At 39.6% G+C, this 15,726-nt stretch overlaps 1 protein-coding gene across 3 annotated transcripts in view; it reads left to right on the top strand.

The window, feature by feature from the left end:
* GCN1 (GCN1 activator of EIF2AK4) overlaps window positions 1-10,786 on the top strand; it is a 43,449-nt gene extending 32,663 nt beyond the window's left edge. The window contains exons 47-58 of one of the 3 annotated variants that reach the window (XM_074887770.1): window positions 340-432; window positions 669-812; window positions 1,784-2,053; window positions 2,324-2,437; window positions 2,962-3,192; window positions 3,807-4,000; window positions 4,616-4,730; window positions 5,883-5,979; window positions 6,942-7,087; window positions 7,674-7,778; window positions 9,252-9,470; window positions 10,078-10,786. In XM_074887770.1, coding sequence (XP_074743871.1) covers window positions 340-432; window positions 669-812; window positions 1,784-2,053; window positions 2,324-2,437; window positions 2,962-3,192; window positions 3,807-4,000; window positions 4,616-4,730; window positions 5,883-5,979; window positions 6,942-7,087; window positions 7,674-7,778; window positions 9,252-9,470; window positions 10,078-10,203 — 1,854 coding nt within the window. In that variant the 3' untranslated portion in view covers window positions 10,204-10,786. The other 2 variants (XM_074887769.1, XM_074887771.1) reach the window with 2 other exon arrangements.
* The last annotated feature ends 4,940 nt before the right edge of the window (window positions 10,787-15,726 follow it).

Below are 15,726 nucleotides of genomic sequence, written 5' to 3'. Positions count from 1 at the left end.
TGGCAGCTCTGTTTTGTCTCCTCCATGGAGTCATCCTAGCCGTTGGTGGGGAGGGTCTTGTGGCTGAAGCGTAGGCCTGAGAATTACTACATCAGGCTCTGCTAGAGAATTGCTGTCACCTGCTTAAGTTACTTGGCCACCATGCCTGATATGAAAAATCTTTCTGATGTGACAGAAGAGCTTGGTTTGGGTTTTTGCTGTATAATATGAGAGCATTTTGGTATAGAAGGACTTGTGTGTTCGTTATATGATCACATGGTAAATTGTCACTTGAAATAGAGTTTAGCTTGGTGTGTCACAAATCATCTCTTAGGTTTGTAACTTTATCTTTCCCTGTAGGATAATGAAGAGACATCTGACTTTGCTGTGGATGGTCTTAAACAAGTTATGGCTGTCAAGAGCCGTGTGGTGCTGCCTTATTTGGTGCCAAAGGTACAATTGGAAACAAATTTTTAAACTTCAAAACTGTTTTTTCCTCTGCTTGCTGCCAGTTTTCTTTGGACTGATATGCCAAAAGGAAGAGCATAGTTTGAAATTTTCTTCTGATTTTATGCTCAAAACATTGTCATTTGGGTTGTGATGCATTTAAACTTAGAAATTTTTCATATTGTAGATGAAGTGAGATTCCTTCTGAAAAAACTTTGCCTCGTTTTTTTGGGTTTTTTTAGCTGACTACTCCCCCTGTGAACACCCGTGTGCTAGCTTTCCTCTCATCAGTGGCAGGGGATGCTCTGACTCGGCACTTGAGTGTCATCCTGCCTGCTATGATGTCTGCGCTGAAAGAGAAGCTGGGGACCAGTGAAGAGCAATTGGCAAGTAGCACAGCTCAGCTCTTTGTTATGACAGGTTGCCTGAAGATAGAGCTTCGGGTTTACTTCCCAGCACAGAATCTGTGTTCTCTAGATTCACAGATTGCATGTTTTAATTCAGTCCATTAGCTTCTTCAGGATGAGTCTTTTTGCCTGGTGGCATATTGTGAGTCGAAAAACATATGCTTTCCAAATCTATTTGTATCCATATAAAAGTCTCTTTGGCCTGCAACAAGATACAATTCTCAGTTTACTTCTTCTTGGAGAACTGCCAGAGTGTCTAGTTAACTTTGTATTTATTCTTGGTATAGAAGACTGAGAGGTTAAAGGGCTGAAGGGAGGAAATCTCCTATTTTGCATGCAGCACTCCTGTACTGCTTTCTGAAACATCTGGTATTTGGGCTCCAGAGAATATCCTGGAGTTGTGATTGCTGATAGACATGTACATAAGTTAGTGAATTAGGAATGTTAGTGACAGAGTCCTTGTTGGCTGTCTGCTGTAGATGCCCATTAGCTCAGCTTCTAGCCCCAAGTCTGCCTGGAGATCTCTAATGTACCCACAGATGTGCTTTTAATTAGTATTATGACACAGAGCATTAAACTATCTAAATAAAAAAAATGTTATCTGACAAGACCCACAGTCTCTGATGGGTAAGATGGGGGAGACTGAGCTACTCTAATTTTTGTAAATTAGCCCTTCTGCAGCTGAAGAGTGACCCATGCAGCAATCAGTTCAGCAGAGTTTGGTCAGTTGTTAAATTTTGAGAGTTGGTTATATACCTATCTCTGCTCCAGGATTGAATCGAGCCTTTGATGGTGATATGACCAGCTCTTTAATGAGAAACAATTAGCAAGTGGAACATGTTGTAGTATTTGTCTAAGAGATAATGCTGTGGATAACATGGAAAAACCTGGGGCTAAATCTGGCTTTGTTCTATTTGAGAGTTAACATAAAGTTAATTTGGACTCTTTAGGAGATGGCAAACTGCCAGTCTGTAATCCTGTCTGTGGAAGATGACGCTGGACAAAGAATTATAACTGAAGATTTACTAGAAGCTACTCGCAGCCCTGAGCTGGGAATGAGACAGGCAGCAGCTGTCATTCTGAATATCTACTGCTCCAAGACAAAAGCAGACTATACTGGTCATCTCAAGAGCCTGGTTTCAGGCTTGATACGTCTATTTAATGATACCAACCCTGTAGTTCTGAATGAAAGCTGGGATGCACTTAATTCCATCACCAAGGTGAGAGGCAGCTTAAAAAGGTTCCAGTGGTAATGAGAAAATAGGGATAGCTGGTAAAATACTGCCTAAATTGAACCTTCTGTTCTGATTGTAAACTACATTTACATTTGCAAATGCTGCAAAGATTTGAGAGTTGCAAGTTGAGATTGACTTCAGCTTTGTGAGTGAGGAGGCAGGCAACAGGTGTCTTCTTTTGACACACCTGTGAATTCACAAAGAGTAGCTGGTTGCCATGTTGCCTCATCTTTGTCTTACCCCTCTCTCCTGCAGAAATTAGATGCTGGGAACCAGCTTGCTCTTATTGAGGATCTGCACAAGGATATCCGGATCGTAGGGAACGAGGCCAAAGGCGAGCACGTGCCAGGATTCTGTATTCCTAAGAAGGTAAAGGATCAGGATGAGTGTGGATTCGTCACAGCCACAATACCCCACCTTTTGGGGGAACTGATTGATAGGACTTTACAGCAATTACAAGCAGTGACTGTTTGGGCATTCCAAACCTGTACGTTGGAGAGACTTTTTGTAGGTTACTGCTGCTCTTGAGTTACCCTACAGAAGACTCCTCTTGTAACAAGATCTTTGACAATTCTGTTATGCATGTAAGTCATGGTCGCTGGCTGCTTTTTGTGGGGGAGTAATGCTGGACTTCTGTGCCAAATTTCTCTGGTTTAAAAATTCCCTGAGCTGCCACCACTTTTCTCATAGCAACTGGCTTAGTAAGGCATAGATGCATGAAATCAAACCAAATAAAAGTAGCTCTGTAAATGTGGAAGCAGGCAGCTGAAGGTCAACAGGAAATTGAGAGAAACTCTCCAAGTTTGTGCATCTGGTGTATAATGGGAGCAAAAATAAGATACATATTTTTTGCATCTTAGCTTCTAAGCTTTCTTATCCAATTCTCATGACAGGGAGTGACTTCCATACTCCTGGTGCTGCGGGAAGGTGTTTTAACTGGTAATCCAGAGCAGAAGGAGGAGGCAGCAAAGGCCTTAGGGCTGGTTATTAAGCTGACTTCTGCTGAAGCTCTTAAACCATCTGTGGTGAGCATTACCGGGCCACTTATTCGGATCTTGGGAGATCGGTTCAGCTGGAATGTCAAAGTGGCTCTGCTTGAAACATTAAGCCTTCTTTTAGCTAAGGTAAGATTCAAAGTAATTGACTGTGGTTAGTGAACATTTTCTATGGTAACCTTCAGAAGTATCTGTTGCTGTTCATGTAGATACAGCTCGGATGTCTGCTGGTGTGGATTTGATATTTAGGAATGGCACTGTAACTCGATTGTATTCTTCCAGCAGCTTCTAGCCTACCAAAAAAGCTCCCAATGTTTGAATCACTGGACTTTTAGAAATATTGCTAAGTGCTGATCCCACTTTCAAGTGTTTAAAAACTACCATGTAATTAATCTCTCCCGTGTCCACCATTTTTATAAATTGTTAAGTTCAAAGATGATCATCTTATGTATCCTTGAACTGAGCGGAGTTTTTTAGTTCTCTGTATACAAAAAGCTGTTCATGGTGGTGTAAAGTCTTCCAACAATGTTACCCTTGTATTTCAGTATACAGAAAATAAGATTAGATTTGAAAGGGATAAAAGTTGCCTGTTTTTCCTATTTTAGTAGTGTATTAGGTCTGAATAAGGGCTATTTGTGATAACTAACTGCTATAGAAGAGGTCATGCTGTTTTCAGGCTTTGATTTCTAGCCACTGTTTCAGACTTGAATGCACCATTTTCCCTTCTTTCATCTCTGGTATAGGTTGAGATTGCTCTGAAACCATTTTTGCCCCAATTGCAAACAACCTTCACCAAAGCTCTACAAGACTCAAACCGTGCTGTTCGCCTTAAAGCTGCCGATGCTCTTGGTAAACTCATTGTCATCCACGTGAAGGTGGATCCTCTCTTCACGGAGCTGCTGAATGGAATTCGTTCCAGTGATGACTCTGCCATCAGGTAAGCCGTAGGTGATGCCTCAGACCTTCCTGTTTACTAAGTGTGACAGAAAGGGCTAGGATGAATGAACAGAACTCCCAATTCTGAAAGTAAGATTTACTTATTAGTGAAAGCAGTTGACTGTTAGTCAAGGGTTGTAAAACAAAGAATGTGGATGATAAGGACTTCCTGGGTCAGAAGCTAAGCTGTGACAGTGTATCAGGAAGCATTGCTTCGCATGTGCCTAGTTCTCCTCTCTCCTGCACACCCTCCAGCAACCCACTGCAGCCCACTGTCAGATACGAGGCCATATTGTCAGTCTGACCTGAAGTAGTGCAGCTGTTCTTGTATCCTAAGTGCATAGATCCCTAAGAAATTAACTTCCTGATTTGAGAACTTTAATATGTTTAGTCAAAAAATCTTATGTTGTAACAGGCAGACACAAGTACACAAACATGGAAATATTCTCTAGCATGGAGTTTTCAGCAGTGCAGAGAGAGTATCAGTCTCCTAAACTGTAAAGCACGTTAATGTAATTGCTGTGTAAGAAACTGTTCCAGGTATCCAAAGCTCAATTTTTTTCTTTAGGGTGTGGGGAGAGGTGGTGTCTTGACTGTATGTTGTGGTCACTTCTAGGGACACGATGCTGCAAGCTCTGCGGTTTGTAACACGAGGAGCTGGTGCAAAAGTAGATGCTGCAATTAGGAAGAATATCAGCACGGTGCTTCTAGGGATGCTGGGACATGATGAGGTACTGTTTCAGCCAGCTGAAGGATCCCTGCTGTAGACAGTCGTCTTACTAAATTTAAAATCTGAATTTTCTAACAGAATTATTTTCTAAAACAACTTCCGGGGGAAATTACTAATGATGGAGTGAAAAGAAACTTATATAAAGTGTGTGGTTGGGCATTGCTCACTAAACTGAAAAAAGTCTGTAAAATCAATCTCGTTGCAGCCTTTTAGTGTGTTAGCTGCGAGTCAGGTACAAGAATTAGAGATCCGTAGCCAATCACTGGTAACTCTGAAAATCTGAGAGTTAAATGTTTCCTTAGCAACCCTGTATGTGGGTTTGACCTGCAGCTCCTCACCAACGTGTTTGAGGTAGCTCTGAAGTCAGGATTTGCTTTTTGTCTTGGAGGAGACTTGCAATACCTTCACTATATGCACATATGTGTGTTTCTAGGCTCTCGGGTAGGGTTTATCATTTAGTGTGAGAAATTTTTCAGGTAATGGTAGATTTTTCTCCAAAAAGCGAGAAGCTCTGCAAGTTTAATATAGGGTCTTCTATATATGGCAGATCGCAACAGTATCATCTGTGAGATGAAAATTAATCATCTAGTAATTTCTTCCTTATGTTTTAGTCTGTGCAACATTGATGTGCAACTGTTGGCATGCTAGAAACAGAGTAACTGAAAAATTGTTACTGGATAGTAAGTTTCAGTAGAGGAGTGAGTAGTGTTGGGATGGTCCCATAAGCAAGCCAAAACATCAAAAGCCTGGAAGTTTTTAATTTAAAAGTAGAATGAGTTTATCACAGAGATAAGCTGGCTAGAAGTAATGCTTACTTTGTAGACTGAATCTAAACTTAACACATCTTTTAAAACATTCATTTTCATCTTTATGGCTTTTCCATTTAACAAATCAGAATTTATATAAGGTCTACAATTCTTCGGTCTCTTGCTTGTTTTTTTGACTGTGGATTTGGCTTTAAGTTCCATTATGTACAAAAAAACCTTGCAAACTGTCAGAAATCCACAGGTAGTAGGAGTAAAATACTACTAATAGTATTTATTTCCTCCTCCTCTTTTTATTTCGTATCATTTTCTGTCACTTGCTTTTCTCGACGCTTATCTCTGTGTATAGAGCTCAACAGATGTTACTCTTTTCTTCCTTTCCTTGTTAGGATGCCACCCGCATGGCCTCAGCTGGCTGCTTAGCAGAACTGTGTGCATTTCTGTCAGAAGAGGAGCTCAGTACTGTTCTCCACCAGCACTTACTGGGTAGGTGAAGCTGTTTACAGTGACTGGAACTGATTCTGAAAGCAGGGGAAGATTCCTTCCTAGTCACTGGCTCAGGAAAACTTTGTGACTAATTATTTAGGTTATCTTTATTTATTGTGACTTATTATTTAGGTTATCTTTATCTTAAACCTGAATCTCAACTCTAAAATTTTCTTGTACTTTTCTTTGCTCATGGCTGTTCATTTGTACACCCTGGTGCATAGTTGAGCACAGGCTGGTGGTTGTAATTTGAGGTTCCCTGTACTTTTTTTCTGAATTTTTTTTCATATGCGTTGATGAAAGTACCAGCATGGCTGAGTGATTGCCAGTGCTGATGCAGAGAGGATGGGAGGGAACAAGATGCTCAGGCAGGATGGACAGGAGGGCTGTTCCACATTTTTTGATGGCACTGTGATCTTAGATTGGCTTATGCTTGCTGCAGATCACATCTGATACTTCTGGAGAATTAACTAATTTGCCTCTAAGTTAGATAACAGCATGAATTTTGTAGGAACTCATAGTGGTTGGGAGTGCTACGGGATTGTTTTCTTCTATGGAATTAAAAAGGGAATCTGTTAGCTAGTTTCAAATTACAGATGACTTACAATTTTATTAGAGAGTCAAAGTTTGTGTAATTCAGATGCCAAGCTCCTTCGTGCACTAAGTGATGTGGGACTGATTATGTGTGACCGAGACCATCAGAAGTAACTGGGTTGAACAATACAGAGTCACTTGTTTGTGTCTGGTTGCCACATCTGCCCAGAAGGTGTTCCTGTCTGGTAGAGGTGGTGCATTTCAGCACTGTTTGTATGGCTTTTGGGGAGGAGTGGAGGGAGCAAGGCATTGCTTTAGATGCTGCATATTATTTCATTTTATGGAAGTGAATTGACGAAAGCTTTCTTAGATGAAGAGGAATGGACAACAGGAGCCTTGCTATTGTTCTTTTCTTTCCTTTGCAGCAGATGTCTCTGGCATTGACTGGATGGTGAGACACGGACGAAGCCTGGCTCTCTCCGTGGCTGTAAACGTTGCTCCTAGCAGGCTGTGTTCCCCCAAATACTACAACAGTGTTCAGGAGATGATCCTCAGCAATGCCACGGCTGACAGGGTAAGTGCTACATGAGAGTGGGCGAGTTCTGTCGCAAGCGCTTGTTGGGAGTGGTTTTAAAAGGTGTGCGGGGTCCCTCTGTTACCAAACAGAACAAAAATTGCCAAGCACAATCTGAAGATTATCCCTTGGCTAGATGCAGTTTTTATAGCGAAATTACACGACTGTTCTGATCTCTGTGGAGGCGAAGATTAAATAATCTTCAGCTGCAGAGTAGCTTTCATTTGGAGTAAATGATGCTTCTGTTTCCCTATTAAAGTTCTCATTCATGGGCCAGGTTTACAAGAAGTGCAAGTATTTCATTTTAGGAGGAAGATTTTAAATCTAGGATTGAATGAGTAACTTGGTATAGAGAACCTGGGGGCTCTGTGGGGCCTGCCACCTCATTTCATGTGGCTTATAGTCGCATTTTGATTTTCTTCATCGTATTACCCAATAATATTAACCCAGTTTTCCTGCTTTGCATGCTACAGTTTTTTTGAAAGATCGGTTTAGCCTTCCCCAAAAGCTTACCAGACCATGAGCCTAGTTATAAAGGCTGTTGAACTCTGCTGTGGTAATACCAGTTTTTGTCTTTACATTGAAGATTCCCATTGCGGTTAGTGGCATCAGAGGGATGGGCTTTCTTATGAAATACCACATGGAAGGAGGAGGGAACCTACCTCCAAAACTTTCCAACCTCTTTATTAAGGTAAGACTTTTTACGATAACTACCTGGCGTTGCTCTCATGTGATCTTTCTTTGAGCTAACTCACAGGTGGCTTTCTCTATCAAATCTCTGTATAGTAACCCAGCATGAAAACTGAAAACTTGGTTGCTTTAGCTTGCGAAGCTCTAAATCCCCTGATCCCTGAAAATCTAGATTGTTTCTTTTTGTGGCAAAGTACAGAATCACTTTAACAGCCCGCTTTGCAGATGTGAATACAATTCCGCTATCCTTGCTGTAATATGGAAATGTGACTTTTGATCTTTCTGTGGTAAACCTCAGTTTTGATTCTTATCAATTAATTTTTTCCTTTGCAGTAACAAACAGCTGACAAAGAAGCAGAGAAGAGTGGGGGGGAGTTGTCAGTTTTTTAAGGCTGCTAAAAGTCAAATGGCCTTTGTCAGAAATGCATCAAATACCAGCTCTCACCTTACCTGGTTTTGCTGAAGTACTTTGTGACTTCCGCTGTTGTGGAAGGGAGTAGCTCCAAAAGGCTGAGATAAAAGAGAGTATTGAAGTTAACACTTTTTTCAGTTCATATCTATTTAAATATTCTACCTCAAAATTCCTTTCTTTCTTGGTTGTTCTGTTCTTCTGGTGTGTGCGTGTTTTGTTTTGTTCCCCCTGCCAAGTGTCTCTGAATTTTGAACATTAGAACCTCTGGATGTTTTTAACATCTTAGAAAAGATAGGGGGAGAGAGAGTGAGGGTAGTGCTGGAGTGGGAGAGCTGGTTTTTATTTTGTCTGTCATCTTTGTTTTAAATGTGTTATATTTTCATGTCTTATATTTCTTTTCAATTTACTTGAAAAACTATGAAACATGCAAGTTGACATGATGCAGGCCATCATTCTTCAAAGCAGACTTTTTGTTTGAAATCCTACACTTATATATGAATTTGTATCATAGTAGTGTACTCAAATATAAGTATCACAGCTGTCACAATACCTTTATCACAGTATTAATAATGCAGTTGACATTCAGATGTTAGCTTTCAAGTTCTAGATGTGTTGAGATTAAATAAAAAATACAAAGCTCTTATTTCTTTTTTCATTTTAAAATGAAATCCGCTTTTGAAATGCACCTTATACTCCAACCAGAGATTGACTTGGCTGTTGCTGCTGGAGTGTATTTTACAGAGGTGCTAACACTATCAGCTTTTGCTGCACTTAGTGGTCATTGTCATTTCCTGAGACAGCTGAGAGAAGTGTGTGGCCCTGTCATCAACCACATTTTTAGAAGTTTTCTTTTCAAAAGGTGTCTTGTTTTCAAGGTTTGATCTTCTCTTACTGTTACACAGTTTAGTCAGACTTGTTGGTAACAAGTTTGTCTCCTGTGTACCTGTGAGCTGAAAATTCTTGTGATAGTTTAAAATACTTAAACCAAAAAAACCCCAAACTACTGCTTTAAATACCTGTCCTTGGTATATCTGAATTTAAGTCCATCTTTGTCTCCTTCAGTGTCTTCAGAACTCATCCAGTGACATAAAGTTAGTTGCAGAAAAGATGATTTGGTGGGCAAATAAAAACCATCTTCCCTCACTGGATCCTCAGACAATTAAACCAATTCTCAAAGCGCTTCTGGACAACACAAAGGACAAAAACACCAGTGTAAGAGCCTACAGCGACCAAGCTATTGTCAATCTTCTGAAGATGAGAGCGGGTGAAGAAGTGCTTGAGGTATGAGACAGAAGAAAATGTAATCATTGGTAGAAGGCTGTGTCACAGCACTCTGCATATGGTTCGGTGTTGTGCCTGGAGCCTCTGGATGTGCTGGCAGCCTCTTACAGAATAGATGGAGTGGGACATTCCTATTTGCATTTAAGCCTTCATCAGTATTCTCATGCTAAGCCTTGAAGAAATAAGCATTACCGATACTGTACAACCTTACAGTGCAGTATTAATAAAATCAAGGTATTTGACATACCTCCCAGGTTGAAAGCCTTGCTTTCAAAGTGCCTTAAGCCTTTACTGCACTGTAGTTACCTTAGCTAGGACTGCTGGTTTATCACTTTTGTCACTTGTATAATCCTTCTGCAGCTTTACTGGTGCTAGGGGGAGAGTATTTTTGGATGGATTACCTTGTACATCCATTTCCAGACCTCTTTTCTAAGTCTTAGCTGCTTTTGTATAGTCCCCATGTCTGGAATCATAAGATTCCAGATGAAGGATTTTGGTATGTTTGAAAGATTTTAGATAAATACAGCTTTTAAGGCACTTACATTTATTCTTCTTTTGAATGGTCTGTCATAAGGAATTGGTAATTGGTGGTGTTTTCCTTCCACAGTCGGTTTCCAAGATTCTAGATGCTGCCAGCTTGGAGCTTCTCAACGAAAGCTGCAGGAGATCTCTGAAGAAGCTGGCTGGCCAGGCTGACTCTGATGAACAGATAGATGATACTATACTGACGTGATAATAAAGCTCCAGAAGACAAGAAAACACTGAACCAATGCATCAGCATTTCAACTCAAACACCTATTTTAAATGTTTTCATTTTTGAAAATGTTAATTCTGATGGGATTTCATGAAAAGGACTCCCAGAGAGTATTTTAGTATCAAATATACCAGAATAGCCTTAATTAGACCCACATTAGCTGAAAATTGAAAATTTGGTCCCCTTTTTGAAACAGATAACGCGCAAGAAACAGATATACTAATCAATACTGGTAAATTGTGGCCAATTGTGAGATGTGGCTAGAGCACATCAGGCTTAAACTCTGGTGACACTATTTCCTTTCCAGGGTCTGTGCAAAAACTCCAGTAGTGGAAGAATTGTTGGTCTTTTCCACGGACCCTGTGAAGCAGGAATAGAACTCAGTGAAAGTTAAAGCGTATTGTTTTTGTGTACTGCTAACTTGCTGCTTGTGACGGTTCTGAAGACTGAAAATCCCTGTAAAACAAAGTATTTAAAATAGCCTTAGAAATCACAAATGCGAAAGGGGGATTAAATGCAGTCTGATTAAAAAAGGAACATTTAATAAAGGCTCTGACTTTGATCCTTCTGGTGTAAACTGTTCTTTTTACAAATTCATTTGTCAACAACCTTACACTGCGATTTACTTTTTGGACCTGCTTTTTCTAGGGCATAGTTTGTGGAGTGGGTAGTGCTGTAATCTATAAAAACCTTTTGCAAAACTGAGGCAAGCTAGGGTTTAAAACCGAGCCAGAACTGACATTTAATGAAATTGGTAAGTAATTACTCCTATTAATTTCCAAAGTATTTTTGACTACAGACAGCTTTTTTAGTTATTCAACTTGTGAAACGTCCTCTATTTTTATGTCTTCAAAGGCTTCACAAGATACTTGGCACTTCCAACATACAGCTTTTTTTTTTTTTTTTTGTCAGTGAGTTGTACTGCTCCAAGAAAAGCAGTATTTTATTTTACCTGGCCACATATATCTCTCTTTTTAAAATTAATTTTAATTTACTAATACCTTTTATGCCACTTGATGGAAATAGTGAAAATCTTGTTGCAGAATACAAATTTTTAGAAGGAAAAATGAGCTTTACATTCTATGTAGAGTAACAGTTAAGTGAGCCTTATCTATTTTATGAAAGTACACAGAAGCTGGTTGCACCTGAGAAGCCAGAGCATTAAGATTTGCTGTTTCAAATGCGGGGGTGGTGTGTGTGTGTGTGGAATCTCCCTTGCATGTAAACCATGATGAAGGGAGGAGAACACAACAGTACACATAAAATTTGAAAGCATAAAATGTAACCACATGGGAGCACCCATTCTGCTAGAACCAATTTGCTGATTGCTATGGCAGTAGCAGCAAACAGAAAAACATTTGATTTTCACCATACAAATGCCTCAGCAAGATACAGTCTTGAGTAGATGTTTGGTAGTGCTGTGCTTTGTTCTGGTCAAAACTATAAGAACCTGTCAAAATGTTCTTGATGTTATGTCAGCTTCTAACCCTGTGGTGTAGGCTCCTGGCTACAGAGATTTGCTGTAGGAGTCAGTGGAATAGTGTTGGAAGGGACTTGGGAAAATCAGCTATTTACCCCTCACCTCAGCTCCAACTAAACCATTTCTAACTGATTTCCATACAACTGTTTTTTACAGCATGGTATGATGGAGATTCCATAACCTCTCTGTGCCATCTATTTCATTATATAAACTTTTCCGACTGTCAGACCTTACCTTGTGTCTAAAAAAAAAAAAAATCTTCCTTGCTGTTACTTGAGTCCATTACTGCTTGTCCTGTTCCCACAGACATTGCAAATAGTTCATTTTTCCAGCAACTGCATCATCACTTCAATGTTCTCACTCCTGGATGAAACAAGTTTAGATTTTCTAAGTCTTTCTCATAGATTTTCATGTTTTCTAAACTTACGCAGCTGCCCTCTGCATTTGTTCCATTCTGATTCATACTGGCCTCATGGTGTCCATTGCTGGACTGGGTCTTCTAGGGGAGAAGATGACTTTGCAAGCCCTACGTACCACACTGTTGTCTATCCCAACACAAGGTCTGGGTGTTCTTTTTTTTTGCAACAGCACAGTGTTGTTGATGTGTTTAGTTTGTGATCAGCTATGAAGCCAAGCTACAGAATTGCTCTTTGGCTATTTATTTTCAATCTTGTATTTATGCAGTTGGCTATTACTACAAAACTGCAGCACTTTCAGCTGGTCGTACTTAAATTGTATTCTATGTATTTCATAATATCTCCATTCTGAAGGTGGTTTTTAATTCTGGTTTTGCCTTCCAAATCATTGCAAATCTTAAGCCATCTTAAAACTGTATTTTGCGCTGAATTGGTAATAATATCAAGGAATGAAAACTCAACTAAAAATGCTTTTAAAGATTTGGCAGTCTCAGGGCACTGGAATTAGTTTCACCTATAGTGAAGTAGCTGTGTTTTGGGATGACAGAGGAACAGCAGTTAAACCATGCAATGCAAAAACTTCTGTGCGCTGAAACACGTACAAAATTTTATGCCATTCAAAAACTACTAAACTGGTGACAAAAAGTTCAGTGACTGTATTAGAATCACTCACTTCATCATTGCAGACAGGAAGGAAGAAAAAAATTGCAAGTTTCTCTGAAGTCGGGCTGTTTGAGCTCTTGATTATGGGCACCTTGTCTTACCTATTTTATCTTGGATTCTAATTGATGCTTGTCCTGATTTTGGCTGGGACAGAGTTAATTTTCTTCCTAGTAGCTGGTACGGTGCTGTGTTTTGGATTTAGTGTGAGAATAATGTTGCTAACACACTGATGTTTAGTTGTTGCTAAGTAGTGCTTATCCTAAATCAAGGATTTTTCAGTTTCCCATGCTCTGCCAGCAAGGGGGTGCACAAGAAGCTGGAGGGGGGAGCATGGCCAGGACAGCTGACCCCAACTAGCCAAAGGGATACGCCACACCATGGGACATCATGCCCAGTATATGAACTGGGGGGCAGTTGGCCGGGAGGGGCCGATCGCTGCTCAGGGACTGGCTGGGCATCAGTCAGCAGGTGGTGAGCAATTGCTTTGTGCATCACTTGTCTTTCTTGGGTTTTATTTCTCTCTTTTTGTTATCTTCCTTTTCATTGCTATTATTATTATTAATTATCTTTTAATTTATTTCAATTATTAAATTGTTCTTAACCCACAAGTTTTACTTTGATTCTCCTCCATGGGGAGGGCGGAGGAGGGAGCAAGTGGCTTTGTGGTGCTTCACTGCTGGCTGTTAAAACACAACAATGCTCCCCATAAACACATGAAAGAAAATTACAGTTAAGTAGAAGCCTTTTTTAATAACTTGTTAATTGTTAATTTTAGCCAATAAGATTTTTTGTTATTAAGGGTATTTTGATGATTTGTATTTCCACCTTACATAGCAGCAAGTGGAAAAATTCATTCATCTTTCCAAACAGCAGCTGAATTTCTGCACTGTTTAGTTTTTTTCTGAGGGGGAGGAGTAAAAGGTAAAAGCTCACTTGCACTTACTGAGAATATGCTGATTTTTCAATTACAATGAAACACTGAATTTGGATTTTGATAGCTACTTTTCACTAAACTATTTATACACTGCAATATAATACATCAGAGGTAAAATACCCATAATTTTTGCCACAACATGAGATCTGATAAATTGATTGTGCCAACTTGGAGACTAAAGAATTAATTTTTTTCTCATTTCAAATGTCTTAAAAATACCAGTTGTCAGTAAAAGATAATTTTTCCCCACAATTGACTGTAATAACATCTTTGAACTGTCAAGCAACTGTCTCTGAGTGACAGCTGAACTGTGTGTATTTCAAGATCAAAAAATAATTCATGAGAGATGTTTAAACTTACAAGGTGCTAAAAATTTCAATGGAAAAGAGACAAATGTGAAAGCATAAAATATTCAAATATTTTTTTTTTAGGTAAGTCACTGTTTGTGCTGTCTGTTTCATTAAGTAACATCATGCTGTCTTACACTTTTCACATGATGAGGTTTCATGAGCTTAAAAATAAAGGTAATATGAGTTATTGTCATTTTGGGTTTGAGCTAGTGGTTTGTATGCTGGATCTCCCCGCAGCTCTGCAGTGTCCTCAGCTATCCTGATGCTCAGGGCACATGTTGGGTCATATGATGGGTTGCTCCAGTGCTTTACTGGGGCGGCTGGTATGTGGTGGGGGTTGCTTTAGCACTGGGCTAGGTTTGGGCTAGCTGCAAACCTAGCAGGGCTTCTGTGAGTTTAAGTCTGTTAAACAACACATGTCATGTCTGGTAACACTCCAGCCTTTCTCCTGCTCCTCAGCTACAACATGTATTTGAGAATAATGCAAAATGAGCTATAGAGTGTGGTGTTTTAAATGCGTGAGTTGCAGAGTGAATGTGAGATGGAGGTCATCTAAGTGGATTTTGGGATGTGTGGGACTTGACAGGGGTAAGCTTTGAAGGCTAGAATACTTTTTTGAAGGTTGAGATTAAGGAAGGTTTATAATTAAAACCAGAGACATTAGCTATATTTGATCAGAAGTATTTAGAAGATGCAATTTTATGTGCTAAAAAAAAATCTTCAACCCAGACATGCTATTTTAGCCATACTGGATTGGTTTGTTTCCAAATGAATTGCATACAAATTGGACAAATATAACTGTGGAACCATACCACAATATTCTCTGCAGAAGAAATAGGAAATCAGAATTGGTTTGAGACAACTGCCTTAAAAAATATTGCTGTTAACCAAACCCTATTGTATAAATTCAGAGAAAAGGGTCTATAGCTTTCAAGTCAATGTTAAGGGAAAAAGCGATACTGCTAAAAACTGTCTGTCATTCTCTAAGAAACATTCACAGATCACAGCACAGTTGTGGCTGGAAGGCACTTCTGGATTTCAGCTAGTCCAAGCCCTGTGCTCAAAGCACAGTCCAGTAGAGCAGGTTGCTCAGGGCACTGTCCAGGTGTGTCAGACTCCACAACCACCCTGGGCAACCTGTTGTGGTGCACAAACACCCTCACAATGTCACTGATACAGTTTGCAGTCATGATGTCCCACTGATTTCCATCTGTTACTTGTCCTTGGGTACTACCAAAAAGATCCTCAGAGCAGGTGCATCCTACTCTTTAAGCATCTTTAGAACAACTGATTAGATTGTAATTATCAAAAGCATTATGGATTGGTATTTTCAAGTTCACTGTCCTTGACTCCTGTGTCATCTTTCCTTTGACCATAAGGGTCTCTGTTCTTCTGTGAAAAACAAATGCATTTTAATGAGATACTTTTGTCAATGAATTGTAAACTTACGGTTAAAATTAAAAAAATCAACTTAGTTTAATTAAATAATGTCAATATTTTGGTTTGAATCTATGCTAAACCAAAATTACTTTTAAGATAGATGCAATACCTAGCACAGTGTCTTTTGTTACTGTGTTTTCACGTATGTCTTGAAAAGCCTTAGTAACTGGGAAAGGAAGTCCTAAGTAATTTATGTATTCCACATCAAAACACTGCATT

This window comes from Strix uralensis, chromosome 17, assembly GCF_047716275.1.
Source record: "Strix uralensis isolate ZFMK-TIS-50842 chromosome 17, bStrUra1, whole genome shotgun sequence".
Classification (NCBI taxonomy): Eukaryota; Metazoa; Chordata; class Aves; order Strigiformes; family Strigidae; genus Strix; species Strix uralensis.
This window is presented reverse-complemented; position numbering and strand designations above follow the sequence as displayed.